Genomic DNA, 19,351 nt, shown 5'->3' with positions numbered 1-19,351 from the left:
TGATAAGGGACAAGGGATGATGGGGTAGTTTGGAGGGAGGGGGTAGGTTGTTGTGGCAGATTAGAGGCTTGGTTCCTGGAAGGACGTCTCATTCGCGTCTCCACGCAGTGAACAAGGCTATACCATAGTAGGTTCCACATCACCTCGTTATTTGTTAATACAGTTACCACCCAGGTTATCAATGGTTTCCTCGGTTACAGGAAGCCATTAGGCTTGTCACTTAGTGTAGAGTCATCTAAAGACAATACTACGTCGAGTGAGTGGATGACGAGCGCATTCATCTACCACCACATGCGTAGTATTCCATGTTTATATTTCGGTTACTAAAAATCAACCATGGATTGTTAACTGGAGATGAAATAAGTAGCTAAAAATACAGAAAGACTATAGTTTTCCTCCTCTTCCTTCATACACCTTTGTTACCTCCAACATCAGCAAACGTCTCTATATTGATCCGTATGATGTGTTCTCTGAATGTAAAGACTAACATCAGGTGATACCATGTGCCAGATGATATGAGGAGAATGCTTACACCCATCGACTGCATGGTGTTCATTAAGATTTTCCTGGGTCTCAATCTTCCCTTAGAAAGGAACAAGTACCCGTAGCAGTCAAATTTATATCCTGGTCCCTATTTATATTGCTGTGTTAAAATAGAAAAAGGGAAAAACTCAACTCGGGTCCTTCTAGTTGCGAGATGAATGTGCCAACCAATGCAACAGTCGTTCTCCCAGGAAATGAATTCAAGTTCTAGGTATTATGTTCCTTGACAAAAAGGAACTTGTACTGTATGAAGGGCTAGATGGCAAATATGCCAAAGCGCAAAGTACTGGCTCAGCTGTTACTTTCAAGATGCACCTAGGCACACATTATTTACTTAATTTATCTACGGTTGTAAGGAATATTATAATGTGCATCAGCTAGAACGCTGGCTTCCCATACCTCCACTGGACCCGCCCTGACTCCACCACAAATCTGATACTGCCTGAAATTATCGGTAGTTTAGTTAATGCCTTCTGTTGTCCTTTTCCTTACAGCACCTGCAATAACTGCTTTGCTGTTTTTTACTCTAACCCGGGCCAGGTTTTGGTCCTGTTGTAGCTTATTTCTTATAGCTCAGTAGCAAAAAAAAGATAGTACTATAGCTCTACAATCTTCCCACAGCACTTCGTGATTAGCATCATTCTAGTGTTTATCTCTTGTTTTAACTCACTATCGAAGGTTGACAGACGGCAATTTTAGGCCCAGAAAAATTGAAAAGGGTATCTTGTAGGTATGTATACCTTAACAAACATTTCCTGCTGCAGTTGTGCCGTGCTGGTGGTGGTGTAGTGGTGATGACAGGAGCTGTGGGAAGACTGTGGTTTGGCCTGGTTGTGTCCTGCCTCACGGTCCACGCTCGCCTGCCCCGATGCTGTGGTATGATGTATATCTGCAATTAGTTATACTTAGTACATTCCAAAAATCGATATTATATGAAAAAGGCACTTTCGTAAATTGTTTTGAGTTCCCGGTGCCTTGAAATACTGAAATAAAAGAATTATACCCACATCCAGAGGGTCTAACACGGGCTGAAACCACTGGATCTCCCCATTAAATAGTGGTGTCACCATGAAGTAAGAAATGAATATGTTTGTTGGATAACATCGTCTAGTACATGAGACCGAACGTACAATGGAGTTATGGAGCTATAAATTTCTGTTCCAAAGTCAGTGCAGAATATGAGCCATTTGGTAAGAATATAAGCTTAAATATAAATTGCAAATGATAAGTAGCAACGTGCTAAAGGAGGTTTTTAATTAAAAATGTCAAATGGAAGTGAAAAAGTTACTACATGGCAGTATTGTGATTCCAACTCTAACAAATGGAAGTGAAGCTTGGACGTTGTGGGAAGGACACAAGTCAAGAGTGAGAGCAGTGGAAATGAGTTATTTAAGAGGAGCCTGTGGGGTCACATGGAGAGAGAGGCTGGCAAATGAGGATATAAAGGAGCATTGTGGTGTGGATGTGGATGTGATAGGAAGCATTAGGAGGAACACACTGAGGTGGTTTGGCCATGTGGAGAGGATGGAGGGTGAGAGACTGACGAGGAGAGTGTATGTGAGTGAGGTGGAGGGGGGTAGAGGGAGGGGGAGGCCGAGGATGAGATTGAGGGATGGAGTGGAGAGGTATATGAGACAGGGGGGTGTGAGTTGGGAGCAGGGCAGTGAAATGGTGGGGGACAGGGCGACTTGGAGGCGATTTGTTTGTGGCCAACCCGTACGGGATTAAGCCGTCTGGCAATAGATAGATAGGCAGAAAATGGGGATTTTGGATCACTTTGCCACAGTGTGAGAACATAAGCAGATTTTCATATATCTGCAAATTACTGACAGTGCTTTGTGCTCTATTGAACTTTTCTTTTGTTGTCCCTTTAGTCATCATGCTAACCAACTTTCCCATAAAATACATGCGATGGGAGTGATCCACAATTAGGAGCAATAAAAGTTAAAAGTTATAAAATTCTCAGAGCTCCCTAAAAATGGACCACACATCTAATCACTAAGCATTCAACACTCCAAATTATTGACATCACCTTACAGACTAAATGATTAACACAATACAGTATCAACATTAACTGTACTTAGGGGATAACATCAGACGAGCTATGCGAGAAACCGTTTTATTTTGTTTCCGAGTTTATGCTGGTTCCAGACCTGACCCAATCAGCGGCAGAGTTTCATGCTGCACTGGACGCCATGTTGGCCACACAGTCATGCTGGCGCTCCTCCGTGTTTGTGGTGACAGATGGGTCGTACTGGACCTCCCTCGTGTCCAGGGTAAGTTTAAATTATGCTTCCCGTGTTACCTCATTGCTTATCAATCTAAAGCAGACGGCAATAATTAGTTGTATCTTTGAGAACGACGAGTTAAAGAGGAAATTTTAATGCACCACGGGATGTAGGTATTAGGTGCTGAATGGTTGCTCACTACTTAGCCTTATGCATTTTCACCAAGTTCTCATGTAACTGTTCACCTAGCACAGAGTAGGTACAGTAGTATTACCAACTAAAGTTCTGTATCTACTGCTTTTCTGTCTACAGTCTTTGAAAATTTGTGTCTTGAAACCGAAGCATATGACACAGATGACACTGATCTATGGCTAAATAATCAGTGTCAGTTGCTGCAGAACCAAACCGATTTTCAAGGCCCATGGAGACTGAAGTAGGACAACCGACAGGACTTTCGCTGCCAAATGTATATGGACGTAAATCAACTGAGCGAATCGTAATAAGGGGGAAGAAACTGCCGACTACTGATACAGCAAACACAAGGCACTAACTCTTTCACATGCACCCAGCCTTTTCCCTACACACCCCTTCCCAGCCCAACTTAAGCCATCGTGGGATGTTTTCTTGGCTGTAAGCCTCCTAAATGTGCAAGTCTAATCCTACAGTGAACCATAAAGAAATGGTCGTTGTACCTTTTATTTATCATCATATGTAAAAGAGAATTATTTGATAAAGAGAGATATTCATTGTGGAATGCACTGCTCTGTTTTTAAGTCTGTTCTGTAGTTGTCATTGTTGCTGTTATTCTTGCTGCTGTTCCTGGTGTTGTACCTCCAGGCTTATCTGGATGGGAATCCAGGACAGCAGGATAGTGGCCACTACAACCGGTCAATCCCAGAGATGTTTTGTTAGAGGTTATGCTGAATGACTGAATGTGTTGCTATTGTGTGGTGGATGTGATGAATTTATTGTGGTGTGGTGGGCCGTAATGCGGTGTAGGCATAATGGATTGTGAGTTGTATTTTATTTTAGTAATGTGGCACCTGTTTGCAGCATACTTAATGCAGAAAAGAAACTGTATGTCTCCAAATGGCATAGCGTATGATGAACTGTAATAACAATCGAACTGTACGACATAAGTTTATCCAACCCTCCTCTAGAATTTAGCAGGGCAGGTAGAAGTGAACGACAGGTCTAATAATGTATTCCACTATTGCAGGATCTGCCCAGGCTGCGAGCACCCTGGGGTCTGGGAGTTTTCGAGGGCAAGATTCATGGTCAAGACCAGAACGCAACTCCGGAACATCTTATCAAAACCGTTGGTGAAGCTCAGCGGGTAGGTTGTGCAATAATATATTAATGGTTACCAAAACATAATTTCTATCTATCTATCTATCTATTGCCAGACGCCATAATCTCTTAAGAGGTGGCCATTTGACTTTGAGTTATTGGTTTTATGGGGAGGGGCACTAACCCTCCACCAACCCACTTGTTGACACGTAGGGAGCACGTATGGGTTGGTTATATGGTTACCACCCAGCGTTGTAAATGGTTTCTTGGCTTACAGGAAACCATTTGGCTTGTCACTCAATGTAAAGCCACCTGTAAAGGAAAGAAGAGCAATAAGAAGTGACAGGAAAGATGGGAGATATAGGAAGGGAGGAGGGCAGGCAAAGAAAAAGAATGATAAAGGATAAGGAAGATTTAGGCAGCACTACATCAAGTGAGTGGATGATGGTCGCCACCACCTACCACCAAACATAATTTCACTCGTAGCATTATCGTAGCAAGGACAATGAAACTTTTCTACCTGTACTAAGCACAACTGAGGGGAACTCGCATCCCCAATTTAGTTTCCCCCATACTTAAACCTACAGCTGTTCAAGTCCAACTGCTGCAGATTTTTTTTTTTTCCTAGTGAATGGAGGACACTTGTAATTTGGTGTGTGGAATGTTATATATATATATATATATATATATATATATATATATATATATATATATATATATATATATATATATATATATATATATATATATATATATTTAATTTCTTTTCCTTTCACTGTTCATCTTATGTATATGTAAAAAATCAATGTGACTTCAGTACTAACAAAATCTCCTTTTGTCTTTCTTTCCTTCAGTTTCATTGGGGTTCACCTATTATTTAACTCAAGTCGTTTCCTAGAAGTTTCCCGTTTGTAGTTTACTGACTGTCACGGGGTTTTTAAGTTTATACAATATTAAAGGATGATTTTCAATAATACTGATAGCAGGACAATGAATTGTCTTGTTAAAAATCAAGCAATGATTACTTTATTCTGGCTTGCTTCGCCGATTCTCTAAGGACGAGAATTTATTAACTTTCTCAACAGTACACAGCAGTGACTAATTCCTCACAAATGCTGTCTGTTAGTACTGTTAGCCTCTGGAGAAAGTGACTTCACCCCTGACAATCAATAACTGATGCTATTAATGATAACAGATTCTTGCTGATGCATTAACTCCTAGATGGCACAACGGATTTTAAGCTTAATACAACAAGACTTGCCTAAGAACCAGTTATGAATAGCAAAGCGTTTATGCAAGCTAGGAGCTGCAACTAGAATAAGCTTAACATGGAAAATAAAACACGAGTTTACATTACATTAAGCTCGAGAAAAAGAACTGTTAAATTTATAGATTACAAAGAAATAAATTTACGTTACATTTAAAAGTGAATTCAAATAAGGAGATCGCACTCACTCGCTCACTCAAAAGCTAAACTCTTAAACGTAGGGAAAAAACAAAAAGAAAATACTGGTCAAAGAAGTGCCAAAGCAGATGACTGGGTGTCGTTACTGAGGAAGGACACTGCACTCTCTAAGTCTTTCGCCTATCACACTATGTGGGAATTCAGGAACGCTGGCACTACACGCTCTTGCCCAACCTGCTTTCGTGGAGCTCAAATCTCGACTGACTAAATCGTGGGAAAGAGAGGAGCGTCCAACCACAGTACCAACGGCTAGAATGAGCGAAACACGCCCACAACAAATCGCTCAGTGGAAGCGCTAATGTCTCACACAAAGATAATCACTTATGACAGTGAAAAATTGTTTTGAAAACACTCCCGACTGGGTAAATACGCAGCAATTAAACTGAACGATAAACACTGGGATTCCACAAGAGTTTGCGGTTTCTCACTAAATTTAATGTCACAAGCCGACTCGTGACACTGATCACACGCACACACACACACACACACACACATATATATATATATATATATATATATATATATATATATATATATATAATCCAATCTCATCAGCCATTTGTGTGTCCACTGCAGGACCGGCCTAGCCAGACCAAAGTGGGGACGATACAGCCAATTTATCTCTATCAAGTGGCTTAGGCTGTCTAATAGAGATTGTATGTAGGGTGAGAAGTGCTTGTAAGTGTAATTGTAGTGTTGGAGTGGCTTTGGATGTGTGTGTAGTCTGTGAATCAAGTGTAATCGGCCCGCGCAAGCGGAATGGGTGCAAGCATACTTTATAGTATGTGACACTGGTTCAAGCACAGCACCCCATATGTCCACCACTGTGGTATGTGGCCTAAAGAACGCTCCCAAAGTTCATTACCCTGGTGGGCCAGCACTCTCGTTCTTCAGTGTACGAAAATGCACACTTTACCACTGTACCGCAGAGGCTCCATATATATATATATATATATATATATATATATATATATATATATATATATATATATATACTGCTCTATCTAGGTCTGAGTGGTTTTCTTCTTTCTTTTCTGCAGCATCAAGTTCTAATAATTTAGATCTGCCATCACTTTCCTGGCCAAATTTTGTCCAAAAAAGAGCCAAAGTGCCCAGAATGGGGCCCAACTTCATTTTCGAATATTACAGTTCGAATAAAACCAGTTTAACACGCCCCATCCCGACGTTTTCTGGGCAGTGGTACGCCCCAGTCCTGACATTTTTGGACCTTTTTTTGGGGGGGGGCTCAAACATTCGCTTTTGGTGAGAAACATCGAAAATTCATAGAGAAATCGCTCACCTGAGGTTTAAAATACTCGATCTAGGTACAAGAACCTCATTACCTGACTGGGTTTTCTAACAGGCTGGCACCAAAGAAAACAAGTTCTATGGGAGGGTAACTATTTTATCCACTCATAAACAGTATTTTTTTATTTACTTGGTACGAATTTATATGTAGTACAAGAGTATATTGGTTTTCAAACAGTAATATAGGCATTATAAGCATTGTTTCACTCACTAACTCATCACCATTCATGACCTTTTTTTTCCCACATTACCTGATCATCATTTCTGACTGTTTCTTCCTCTAATGCTATGTAAACTTTGTCCTCCACATTGTCATCGATTGGGGAATCACTCTGGCCCTGAATGTCTTTATTGGCCAGGTCACTGGTAACAGGTGAATTGCTGAGACAATGGCGTGCAGGGGGGGGGGAGAGGTTATGCAGTGTAAGGCATTGTCCCTGCTTGGCATCTTGTAGAGGAATAGAGGAAGGTGTCCCATGTATACGTGCCAAAAATCACTGGCGAAATCTCTCACGAAAATTGAAAATTGTGCAAATTAGGGACCTTGCAATGTTGCCGTGTTAATTCATGTCTTCAGGATATGAGTGCACATCATGTGAGGACGTGAATTCACGTCTCCGGGACACGGAGGGTTAAGCAACAGGCAAATAAAAAATTGTATTTATGCATAAACTTCCACACATGGTCTATCAGTTCGGGACTGTCCAAGGCTCGCGCGGCTAATTTGAAACCATCACGTACGTGTAAAGTCGCGTTAAATAGAGAAACCCTTGTTAGTTAAACATATCACCTTAAATATTTGCTCGTGTTAAAACGAAAACGCGTTTTTTAAACTCGCGTTAGTTGAGACGTTAGTATATATATTGTTACGGAACAGAGGAAGATAATGTACACTTCAAGTGAGAATACTAAAAATCACTACTGTCCCATAAAGTTCCAGGTTCAAAACAAAAGAGTTAGGTAAAATTACAAGTTAAAGTTTAATGCTCAAACTAACAACAAAACATTCAGGACTCATAAGGATAATGTAATGGCAAAAAAACAAGTTAAATATATGGTTAACTGCAATAGCCTCTATTAACACGAAATTAGCAAGAGTAAATTTATCTAAGTCAGCCCTGATAAATGACAATACCAGATAATACTCAGTGAATGCAAGATAAATTATTACAGATAAAAAATATTTTTAATGATGGCTGACAATAAGAACCTTACATAAATTACAAAAACCTTACTAGGCCTAAGAATTAACCTTATGCTACACAGTACAAGAAAAAATGCAACAACAGTTATACTCAAATTACACACAGCTGCTAGATGGTTGGAGACTTCCTGAGCACTCACAATAATAATAACTGTACAGGGGAGGACAGAGATGTGAGCAAAATGAGGAGTAGATCTAAGTGGCAATTAATGTAGAGACTGAGCTCATTATATAGGGGCCAGCAGAGCTTGATACAACTTGTAAGAAGGACGCGCAAATGAAGCCATAGGGGACAAAGAGCTGACAATCCTACTCTGAACAACAGAAAGGACGACTTACTCTACTATAACGGTAGAACGGGGGACTGAGGCAGAACACGCTCGTGATCAAACATGCAGCATACTGTGCGTTAAAATTACACAAAGGATGATGAAATCATAGGCTATGTAACACTTCCCCACAAAGAAAAAGAAATTTACAAAGGAAATTTCTTATTACTCTAAAACAATCTGTCTAAAGTCTAGATAAGCAATCTGCAATAACATTTTCTTTCCCCTTGACATGTTGTATGTCTAATGAATACTCCTGAAAAAGTAGACTCCATCTTGTCAATCTGTGATTTTTATCTTTAAACTTACTAAGGAATTTCGGTGGGTTATGATCGGTATAAATGACTATGGGGTCAAAACCAGATCACAAATAAAATGAAAAATGCTGTAAATCCAAAATCAAGGCCAAAAGCTCTTTCTCAATAGCTGAGTAGTTCTTTTGAGGTGGAGTGAACTTCTTACTGTAATAAGATACAGGGTGTTCAATACCCTGATCATCCTCTTGCAGCAAAACAGCCCCAGCTCCTGTATCACTTGCGTCAACAGCCATCTTAAAAGGCTTAGCAAAATTTGGAGTAGCGAGCACTGGCTGACCTAATAGGATAGCTTTAAGTTTGCTGAAAGAGGATTCACAGTTATCGGTCCAGACAAATTTAACTCCCTTTTTCAGTATGTCTGTAAGTGGTGATACAAGAATTGAAAAGTTAAGAACAAATCTCCTGTAATAACCTACCATTCCCAAAAATCTTTGTAGCTCTTTCCTACTTTTAGGTCTGGGAAGATCACTTATAACCTGAACCTTAGCTGCTGGTGGTGCAACATGTCCATCACCAATTACATACCCAAGGTACTGAACTTTAGCTTGACCAAACTCACACTTTGATAAATTAGCTACAAGATTAGCCTGAACCAAACGCTCAAGAAATTTACTGACATGGCATAGGTGATCTTTCCAGTTGTCACTGAAGATTAATACATCATCAATATAAACAACACACCCTGCCAAACCCTCTGTTACAACATTCATGAGCTTCTGAAATGTGGCTGGTGCGTTCTTCATACAATATGGCATTACAGAACATGCAAAAGTCTTTCCTATTGTTACAAAACATGAGATCTCCCTAGCACGTTCAGTCATAGGTACTTGCCAGTATCCCTTTAACAAATCAAACTTACTTATGTACCTAGCCTTTCCGATCTTGTCTATGCAATCTTCCACGCGAGTGAGAGGGTAAGTGTCTGTTTTGGTAATCTGATTAACACGTCTGTAGTCGCTGCAAAGCCGCTGTGACCCACCTGGCTTAGGGACTAGAGTGACAGGAGAACTCCACTCGCTCTGACAGGGCTCAATCATCTTGTGGTCCAACAGGTAGCCAAACTCCTTCTGGATGAGAGGAACTTTCACTGGGTTCACACGGTAAGGAGGCAATTTAATTAGCTTTGCATCTCCAACATCGACATCATGCATCAACACAGTGGTTCTTCCTGGAGTGGCACGGAACACTTGCGGGTACTCCTGCAGTAATGCCGAAAACTCCTGCCTTTCCTCGGGAGCTAGATGAGAAAGCTTAGTCTGGAGATCATTCATGATATCAGGATTCTTCCCCAAACTATCACTCAGGCTCATGCTGCATGGGAGAGCTTCACTTGCAGACTCGGGTGGAACAGCTACAGTGCAGTCTGGATTATTTTCGTGCCGCCTGTGATATAACTTTAGCATGTTGATGTGACATAGGTGCTTGTTCTTTCTACAATCTGGTGTGGCGATGACATAGTTGACATCACTGAGTTTCTTCTCCACGAAATAAGGACCACTAAACTTGGCTTGAAGAGGTTGCCCATGCACTGGTAGCAGAATCATAACCTGATCTCCTGGCTGAAACTGGCGTAACCTGGACTTCTTATCATACCAAGTCTTCATCTTCTCCTGAGCAGCTCCTAAATTCTCTCTCGCCAGCTGTAAAGCAGTGGACAGCTGTTCTTTGAACTTCATCACATACTCCAGCAGGTTGACGTCATCTTCCTCCGACAGCCAGCATTCCTTGAGTAACTTAAGGGGTCCTCTTACTTCATGGCCAAACAGTAGTTCAAAAGGTGAGAAGCCCAGTGATTCATTTGGAGATTCTCTTGCAGCAAACACAACGAATGGAAGACCTTTATCCCAGTCTTTCTGATGTTCCAAACAGTATTTCTTGAGCATCGATTTGAGTGTGTGATGATATCTCTCCAACGCTCTTTGGGTCTGGGGATGGTAAGCTGAAGACGTGATCTGGGTGATGCCCAACTCTTTCAGAGACTGCTTGAAAACGTTTGACATGAAATTACTTCCCCGGTCTGACTGTACCTCCTTGGGCAGACCAAACTTTGTGAAGAACCCTAGCATTTCCTTAACCACGTTCTTTGCCGAGATATTTCTAAGTGGAATGGCTTCAGGATAACGAGTAGCCATATCAATCAGGGTCAACACATAAGAAAATCCTGAAGAAGTCTTAGGAAGAGGGCCCACAATATCCACCAACACGGGTGAATGGCGCCTCAAAAGGAGGAATGGGAACTAGAGGTGCAACCTTTTCGGTCTGATTACACTTCCCCACAACTTGACAGGTGTGACAAGACTTACAATACCAGGAAACATCCCTAAAGATACCTGGCCAGTAGAAGTGTTTCAAAATGCGTGCCACAGTCTTCCTCACTCCAAGGTGTCCTGCCAAACTGGAATCATGAGCCACTCTAATGATATCCTGCCTACAAACACGAGGGATGACAACTTGATGTACAACCTCCCATTCACAGTCGGCTGATGCTGTTGGGGGTCTCCACTTCCTCATAAGTACTCCTGACTTTATATAATAACAAGTAGAAGCACCAGCTGACTCTTCCTCACTGCAAGCAGAGTTAGCTAGACCTTTCAACTCAGGGTCAGCAACCTGCAACTCAACCAACTCTTGACGAGACAAATTATCAACACTACGGGGTACTGCCTCATCTGGTGAGTGGTCCAAATTAGCAAGAAAAGTGTCAGCTAGGCTAACATCATCATCATTATCCTCTAAATCACCAGTAACTTTAGACTTAGCCCTAGTGACAGCACATGCAGGGAACACATCAGGGACATCACAATCCTGGGACGCAGCCACTGGCTCAATAGACAACTGAGCTGGACACACTTGACTTCCACCAATATCATTTCCAAGTAAGAAAGTTACACCTGACATTGGGAGTGTCTCAACCAACCCAATCATAACGGAACCATTAACAAAACCAGACTCTAAATTCACTCTGCACAGAGGGACAGAGAAGTAATTATTCCCTACATCTTGTAAGATTACAGTTTCATCAGAGGAATTAACATTAGAGCCTAGAACACTGGTCAGCATAATGGATTGGCAAGCACCTGTATCACGATATATTTTAACTGATTTCCTGTCATTACTGTCCAAAGGACTGACAAAACCATCAGACAGGAAATTAGCACATGAGCTCTTGAGAGTGTCACCCACGTTACTGCTCAAAGGAGGAGCTCCATCATGAGAATTTAAGTTACCCCTCAAAGCAGGTTCAGTTAACTCAGTTAAAGACTTCTGGGAACTCTCAAGGGTGGACACTAGACCAATTGACTGAATATTTAAAGACTTCTTTTTGTTCACATCACGCTGTCTCCTGAAACATTTCTCCGTAGTATGACCAATCTTACTACAATAAGTACATTTACTTTTCTGAAATCTAGAGGTGAAGCTGGTATTTACTTCCTGAGGAACATCATCTTTATTCTCTTTCCTGTTACCTGTACTCTGAGTAGAGGCAACGTACTTACTCTCAGCTTTCCCTTTTTCTTTAGAATATCTCTTGTGAGTGAGAACATATTCATCAGCTAAAACTGCAGCATCAGACAAATTATCTATTCTTTTCTCATCAAGATATAGGCTTACATCTTTATAAATACACCTTTTGAAGTCCTCCAGCAAAATCATCTGCTTAAATTTGTCAAAATCAGAATCCACATTCTTAGAATTTAACCACTGCTCTAACAGATCTTCTTTGATTTTTGCATACTCAACATGGGATTGCTTATCTTGCTTATAAGTTGTCCTAAATTTTATTCTATAGGCTTCAGGAACAAGCTCATAGGCCTTAAGAATCAAGCTCTTAACTACATCATAATTATCAGATTGATCCTGAGGCAAAGATACATAAGTTACTTGAGCTTTACCGGTGAGAACAGTTTGAAGGAGTACTGGCCAATACTTTTTGGGCCAAATAAAACCTGTAGCTACCCTCTCAAACAACTGAAAATACTTTGTTAAATCAGATTCATTAAAAGGAGGGACAAGTTTAACATTTTTAGCCACATCAAAATCATCAGAGCTAGATGATCCAGTTCCACATTGTTTCATGCGATACTCATGGTCTGCCTGAATCCTAGCAAGTTCAACTTGTGCCTGAGCCTGTATCTGTGCCTCCTGAATCCGAGCCTGAGATTCAGCCTCCTTAGCATTTGCTTGAAATTCAGCCTCCTTAACACGAGCCTCCTGCAGGGCTCGCTGTAACTTAGCAAATTCAATCTGCGTTTGCTCATTTGGAGGAGTTACATTAAACAAGCTTTCATTAATCATGTCAACAATTTGATCTTTAGAATGATGAGAGCGAACAGCAATTCCCAATTGTTGAGCAACAAGCTTAAGTTCATTCTTTGTTCTGTTTTCTACATCACACACTGTTTGCACATTTGACAAAAAATCTTTGGCTTCATCAAGTGTAGTAATAGTAGACATCATGAATAAATCACAGTCACAAAATATCGAGCAATATCCTTATGATAATATCCTGAATATCATGGCAGGGTCGCCAAATTTATGTTACGGAACAGAGGAAGATAATGTACACTTCAAGTGAGAATACTAAAAATCACTACTGTCCCGTAAAGTTCCAGGTTCAAAACAAAAGAGTTAGGTAAAATTACAAGTTAAAGTTTAATGCTCAAACTAACAACAAAACATTCAGGACTCATAAGGATAATGTAATGGCAAAAAAACAGGTTAAATATATGGTTAACTGCAATAGCCTCTATTAACACGAAATTAGCAAGAGTAAATTTATGTAAGTCAGCCCTGATAAATGACAATACCAAATAATACTCAGTGAATGCAAGATAAATTATTACAGATAAAAAATATTATTAATGATGGCTGACAATAAGAACCTTACATAAATTACAAAAACCTTACTAGGCCTAAGAATTAACCTTATGCTACACAGTACAAGAAAAAATGCAACAACAGTTATACTCAAATTACACAGCTGCTAGATGGTTGGAGACTTCCCGAGCACTCACAATAATAATAACTGTACAGGGGAGGACAGAGATGTGAGCAAAATGAGGAGTAGATCTAAGTGGCAATTAATGTAGAGACTGAGCTCATTATATAGGGGCCAGCAGAGCTTGATACAACTTGTAAGAAGGACGCGCAAATGAAGCCATAGGGGACAAAGAGCTGACAATCCTACTCTGAACAACAGAAAGGACGACTTACTCTACTATAACGGTAGAAGGGGGGACTGAGGCAGAACACGCTTGTGATCAAACATGCAGCATACTGTGCGTTAAAATTACACAAAGGATGATGAAATCATAGGCTATGCAACAATATATATATATATATATATATATATATATATGAAGTTCACATCAGCTACGGGTGAAATATTATGGAACCCCCGACGCATATCTTCCGATATACACACCTAAATTCTTGATCTTGTACAAACTTTCTCTCTCTCTCTCTCTCTCTCTCTCTCTCTCTCTCTCACTATATATATATATATATATATATATATATATATATATATATATATATATATGGAGCCTCTGTGGTACAGTGGTAAAATGTGCGTTTTCATACACTGAAAACGAGGGTTTGCTCCCTGCCAAGGTAATAAACTTTGTGAGCGTTCTTCCGACCAAGTACTGCTTTGGTGGACGTAAGGGGTGCTGTAGTTGAAGCAGTGTCGCATACTATAAAGTATGCTTGCACCCAGTCGGCTTACACAGGCCGATTACACTTGGTTCACACTCTACGCACACATCCAGAGCCCCTACAATCACACTTACAAGCACTTCTCACTCTACAGTACAAATAATCTCTACCAGACAGCCTAAACCACTTGGTAGTGATAAATATGCTGTATCGTCCCCGCTTCGGTCGGGATAGGCCGGTCCTGGAGTGGACACTCAAACGGCTGATGATGATGATTTTATATATATATATATATATATATATATATATATATATATATATATATATATATATATATATATATATATATATATATATATCTTTGTACACATGAACGACACTGGGTCGACTTTCTTTTTTTTTTTCTTACTTTCTTTGCACATGATTATAGTCTACTTTTATGTGGTGACTTTGTGTATTGGTGCTGGAATGTTTACCTTGGTATGCCCCCAGCTTGACTAGTAAGCCTAAAAAAAAAAAAAAAAAAAAATCGGATAAAGTATTTGTGGTTACTATGTGATTACTATAGAATTCTTGTACGCTTTGACTTAGTGGCATAAAATAATATCGTAGAGTAGTAGAGATAACTGGGTCGGTATTACGGACTACGAGTATACAGTCTTAAAGCTGCATGGTAGTTAGAGCCATGAAGGTTTTTGAAAAAAAAAGTGTGAGTTCAGACATAAAATAGTAAAATTACCCAAGTACACAACTTCGTAAGTTTAGAATATAATTTGAAAACCTATTCGTATGCAGTGCAAACTTAGTAAATTAGCAAGAAAGTATTAACAACCAATAGGAACAGTGTGGTATCACATAGCTCTTAACATCCTTCTAATATCTGACACCATCAATAGCTGAGCAAGATGGTGTGGTGCTTGACTGTGGTGGTGGTGAGCGACGACCCAGACTTCCTGTCGAATTTCGCCGAGTCCTCTTTCAAGACTCATCTGCTGATGATTCAGCGAACGAGGATGCTCGCCTTCACTCGCCTCCCACTGCACCGCCTCCACACCCTCCACCACCTTCACAGGACATTCTCCCGCACTGACTCACTCATCGCCATTATCAACGACGACGTGAAAACATTCAGGTAATCATCATAATGTCATACTAACCCCTCCACTACATGGGGTGAGATAAGGTATTTTTTAAGAGTAGTTAACCACCTTTAGCATATTTAATGGGCAAAATACTCGTGCATCATGCTATATAAGTAAATCCACTTCCTTGCCTTGTAACCTCCATGAATTTTCTGGACATTTTCTGCACACCTAGCACTTCCTGCTAAATTACGTATAACTGGTAACTCAAGCAAGCAATGTTACATTAGCTTGATAATCAGCGAGATGCCCAATAACTGTGTAATATTAATGTTAAAGCACAAATAACTTCGCTAAATATTTTTAAGCGATACTAACACAAGTGCAACTGCGGGAGGCGGTGGCTCAATCGGTAGAGAGGAAGCCTGCAGTCCTAATGGACCCAGGATAGAATCCCGGCTGGGGCAGGGAACAGTTTGAGAGTCTGAATTTTATAAAAGCATACTTTACTGATCTACCAAAAGGCCCGCCGACATGTCGTAAAAATACCTCCTCTAATACCAATACACCAGTACTATATGAGATAGCTCTAGCATGTATTCACTATGGACGGTGTGTGTTAGCGCCGAAGTGGTGACACTAAAAGGTATATGGTATGTAGGAGGACTACTGGGCTTTGGGAGCAGGCTGTGAAGCCTATGCCCAGAGTCGGACACATAAAAAGAAAAAAATACATTGCTATGCATCGGGCTCCCATTACATTTTAATAAAAGTTGCCAAAGATCATCCTTATTCATTATACAGTGTTGTTTCAAATGACTCTAAGCCACGTATTAATAGTCACATTACAGTGATTCGTAGCTCCTTTTTTGCAATTTATTATAGATAATGATACTCAACATTCTCTTGTATGCTATTTATGTCATTTTAATATCGACATTCGTTACATCAATAACATACGAGTACATGGGAATACTGAGGTGTAAGGAGCAGAACAAATCGCTGAGGAATTAGTGACCAAGCCAATAAAACCCATTATGACCCTAAGTGACTAGCGAACCAAATAATTTCATAAAACCCAGAAAACTACTTACTATGCTGGGGGGTTGCCATATTCCATAAAAAGATGCTTTATAGTTTGGTGGGTCTGGGCGCTCCAACTACAAGTGGTACTTGTATATAAAGGCTTATATCAGAGGAGTTATTAGGTGTTTATATGCTTTTCTTTCCTTCATTCTTTCCTCTTCCTTCTGTCTACGGGTGACTCTACACTGAGTGACAAGCCAATGGTTTCCTGTACACCAGGAAACCAATTACTACGCTGGGTGGTAATCGTGGTTTATTGGGCAATTAAGGCGCACCATTCGGTTTGAGCCGGTGAAGGTTTATATCTAAGGGGTGGTTGGGGTTTATTGCTCAAGTAATGCCACTCACGGATGAGTGAGGCTGGTCACTCTCATCTAAAATGTCAGGACCAACTTGCCTAGCCCCGGGCTCCTACGCTTCTCATGGGGCAGCACTGGATTAGATGATGAAAGAATGAAAAATTGCTTATATACCACTCAGGGGTCTGCAACTACACCCTGTTTACTCTAACGATCTACACTTGCCAGCTCTCAGTATTGAGCGCTTAAATAGCACAATAGGATAATGCTAGATTATGATACTAGGCACGAAGAAGTGCTCAGGAATGGATTTAGAGCCCTCGTATAGTGTTAATCTGTTACTGATCAAGTGTGAAATAAGCTATAAAAGAACAAAACTCTGGATCAAGTCAAGGTAAAAGGACTACAGTAACTAAAAGAAAAAGCCATGACTAAGCAACCTAGCCTCGGGTTCCTACATTTCTGATGGGGGTAAAAGTGGAATGATGATGATGATGACGGGATTACCACCACTTGAGTAGGTGAGGCAGCTTAAGAACCTCTGTGCAGTACTGGAATAACAAGGTAAATGTGCAGTGGGAGCAGAACGTGGAATGCTCCTGGACAGATGGTGACCAACGCCATGATAAGCTTGATACTAAGATGGAGGCCTGGGTGTCAAGAGTATATGAGGAGTGCATGGAGGAGTGTTCCTGCAGTATTTAAATCAATATGGGCGAGAAAATTTTGCTTTGCATGAGGTGAAGTCAAATGTAAGAGCATTGAAAATATAAATGAGGAATGTGTGTGCTGTGTGTTTAGTGGTTAGGATACGAAATAATGTTGATGAGAAGACAGTGATTATACCCACTGCCAGGCAACTTGTCTCTTAAGCCCTGCCCCCTCACCCACTGCCCGGAAAGTAGCAAGCCATTGACGTGGCCACGACTTCAGGAAGGGGGTGGGGTATACGAGACAAGATGCATGGCGGCAAGTATAATTACAAAGTTGGGGTAAATGTGTTTAAGCGGTATGGATTATGGAAAGGACTGCAGTTAGGGTGATGGAACGATAAATTTTAAGTATATAGCCCCAGTAAATGAGTGTTTAAGAATTCAAGGTATGGAAATGGGTGATACTATGGATCTGACAGGGGAATGAATACGTTTCATGAAATTTATAAGGATGAACTCATGATGTAGTTCTGACAAACCCTTCTAATTTGACTGTCGCTATCTGGCAGGTGAATGAAAAACACATCTGTAATAAGTGACTAAATAAAAAAAAATTGATACAAATAAAGGTAATACATGGTGGTTAAGCCTGTGAGTTGGACCCAGGATTCCGCGGCTTTGTGTAACGTGTAAATGAATGTCCGGACAACTTCACTGCGCATGGTGTTGAGAGTTCTCCTTATGTCGTGGTTTTTCTTTCGTTGTGTTCTGGATCCTACCCCATCCTATCTTTAGCTGGGAAAGATGGTCAGGGTAATGACAAACAATCAGTAGAGTTGTGAATATAAACTACCTCTCGAAATCATCATTGACATCATTGTCATCTTTGCTGTCGATTTTGTTGTTACTGTTGTTGTTAATATGAAATCTTATTCTGATTACTTTTATTAAATGTTTTCAGAGTAAGCCTGTACTCGTTTTTGCCGTACAGCGATTCATTTACCCTGCCAAAGCGAGTGGCCACCTGGACTGCTGAGAGAGGCCTGGTTCTTGCTTCCACTACCCAGCTCTTCCCTTCGAAGTTTGTGAAGTAAGTGATCTGTACGTAAAGAATTGGAAAGTTTACCCATGCAGAAGAATATTGTACCTAATAAAATAATACATTACCTAAATAAAATAATACATTATAAATAAACAGTACTTTACTAACGGACACAATATTATACACAGTGCAATACCTTACACTGAGAGAGAGAGAGAGAGAGAGAGAGAGAGAGAGAGAGAGAGAGAGAGAGAGAGAGAGAGAGTTCAATACATACACAAACTTTCCTAAGTTTCCTTTTCTTCTCATCTTTTGAAGCATCTGCACACACACACGAACACATTTACATTCCCATTTTTCTCTGAACGTTGATAATTTTCAGTTTCATCCTCTCAGAACCATTTACAATATCCATCTATTTCCTTGCCTTTTTTGTGGTAGGTGGGGGCGTTCACCATCCACTCACTCGATGTAGTGCTGCTGTCGGGTGTCTGCCTTTTCCTCTCCTCCATCCTTCTTTCCTTCCATCCTCTTCTGTCTTCCTTTCCGCCATTCTTTCCTTGTCCTTCTGCCTACGGGTGACTTTACACTTCGTCTTCTCTCTTTCTTTTCTTCATTCTTTCCTCTTCTTTCTGCGTGTGGGTGACTCTACACTGAGTGACAAGCCAAATGGTTTCCTGTACACCATGAAACCATTTACTACGCTGGGTGGTAACCATATAACCAAATTATGGCGCCTAGTGGTTTAGTGAGTAATTATTTTGCTCCAATCGGATTGAGCCGGTGAAGGTTTATAGCCAAGGGGTGGTTGGGGTTGACTGATCATGTTAAGCCACTCAGGGATGAG

At 40.5% G+C, this 19,351-nt stretch overlaps 1 protein-coding gene across 1 annotated transcript; it reads left to right on the top strand.

The window, feature by feature from the left end:
* The first annotated feature begins 802 nt into the window (after positions 1 to 802).
* Positions 803 to 15,478, top strand: LOC145398700 (uncharacterized). Its single transcript, XM_080271502.1, has 5 exons — positions 803 to 826; positions 1,308 to 1,419; positions 2,695 to 2,819; positions 3,991 to 4,107; positions 15,239 to 15,478. The coding sequence occupies exons 1-5, from the start codon at positions 803 to 805 to the stop codon at positions 15,476 to 15,478; spliced, it is 618 nt and encodes a 205-aa protein (XP_080127628.1).
* The last annotated feature ends 3,873 nt before the right edge of the window (positions 15,479 to 19,351 follow it).

The sequence above is a fragment of the Coenobita brevimanus genome, chromosome 46 (assembly GCF_032717465.1).
Source record: "Coenobita brevimanus isolate Jiangsu-jjx chromosome 46, ASM3271746v2, whole genome shotgun sequence".
Taxonomy (NCBI): Eukaryota; Metazoa; Arthropoda; class Malacostraca; order Decapoda; family Coenobitidae; genus Coenobita; species Coenobita brevimanus.
Note: the sequence above shows the minus strand (reverse complement) of the source record. Positions and strands in the feature narration are given on the sequence as shown.

Bases quoted from the DNA above. Each gene is read 5' to 3' on its own strand.
- LOC145398700 (XM_080271502.1), top strand. From the start codon at position 803: ATGGCAAATATGCCAAAGCGCAAA. The intron at 827-1,307 runs GTACTGGCTCAG...TTCCTGCTGCAG, and splicing joins CAAATATGCCAAAGCGCAAA to TTGTGCCGTGCTGGTGGTGG. The intron at 4,108-15,238 runs GTAGGTTGTGCA...CACCATCAATAG, and splicing joins CCGTTGGTGAAGCTCAGCGG to CTGAGCAAGATGGTGTGGTG.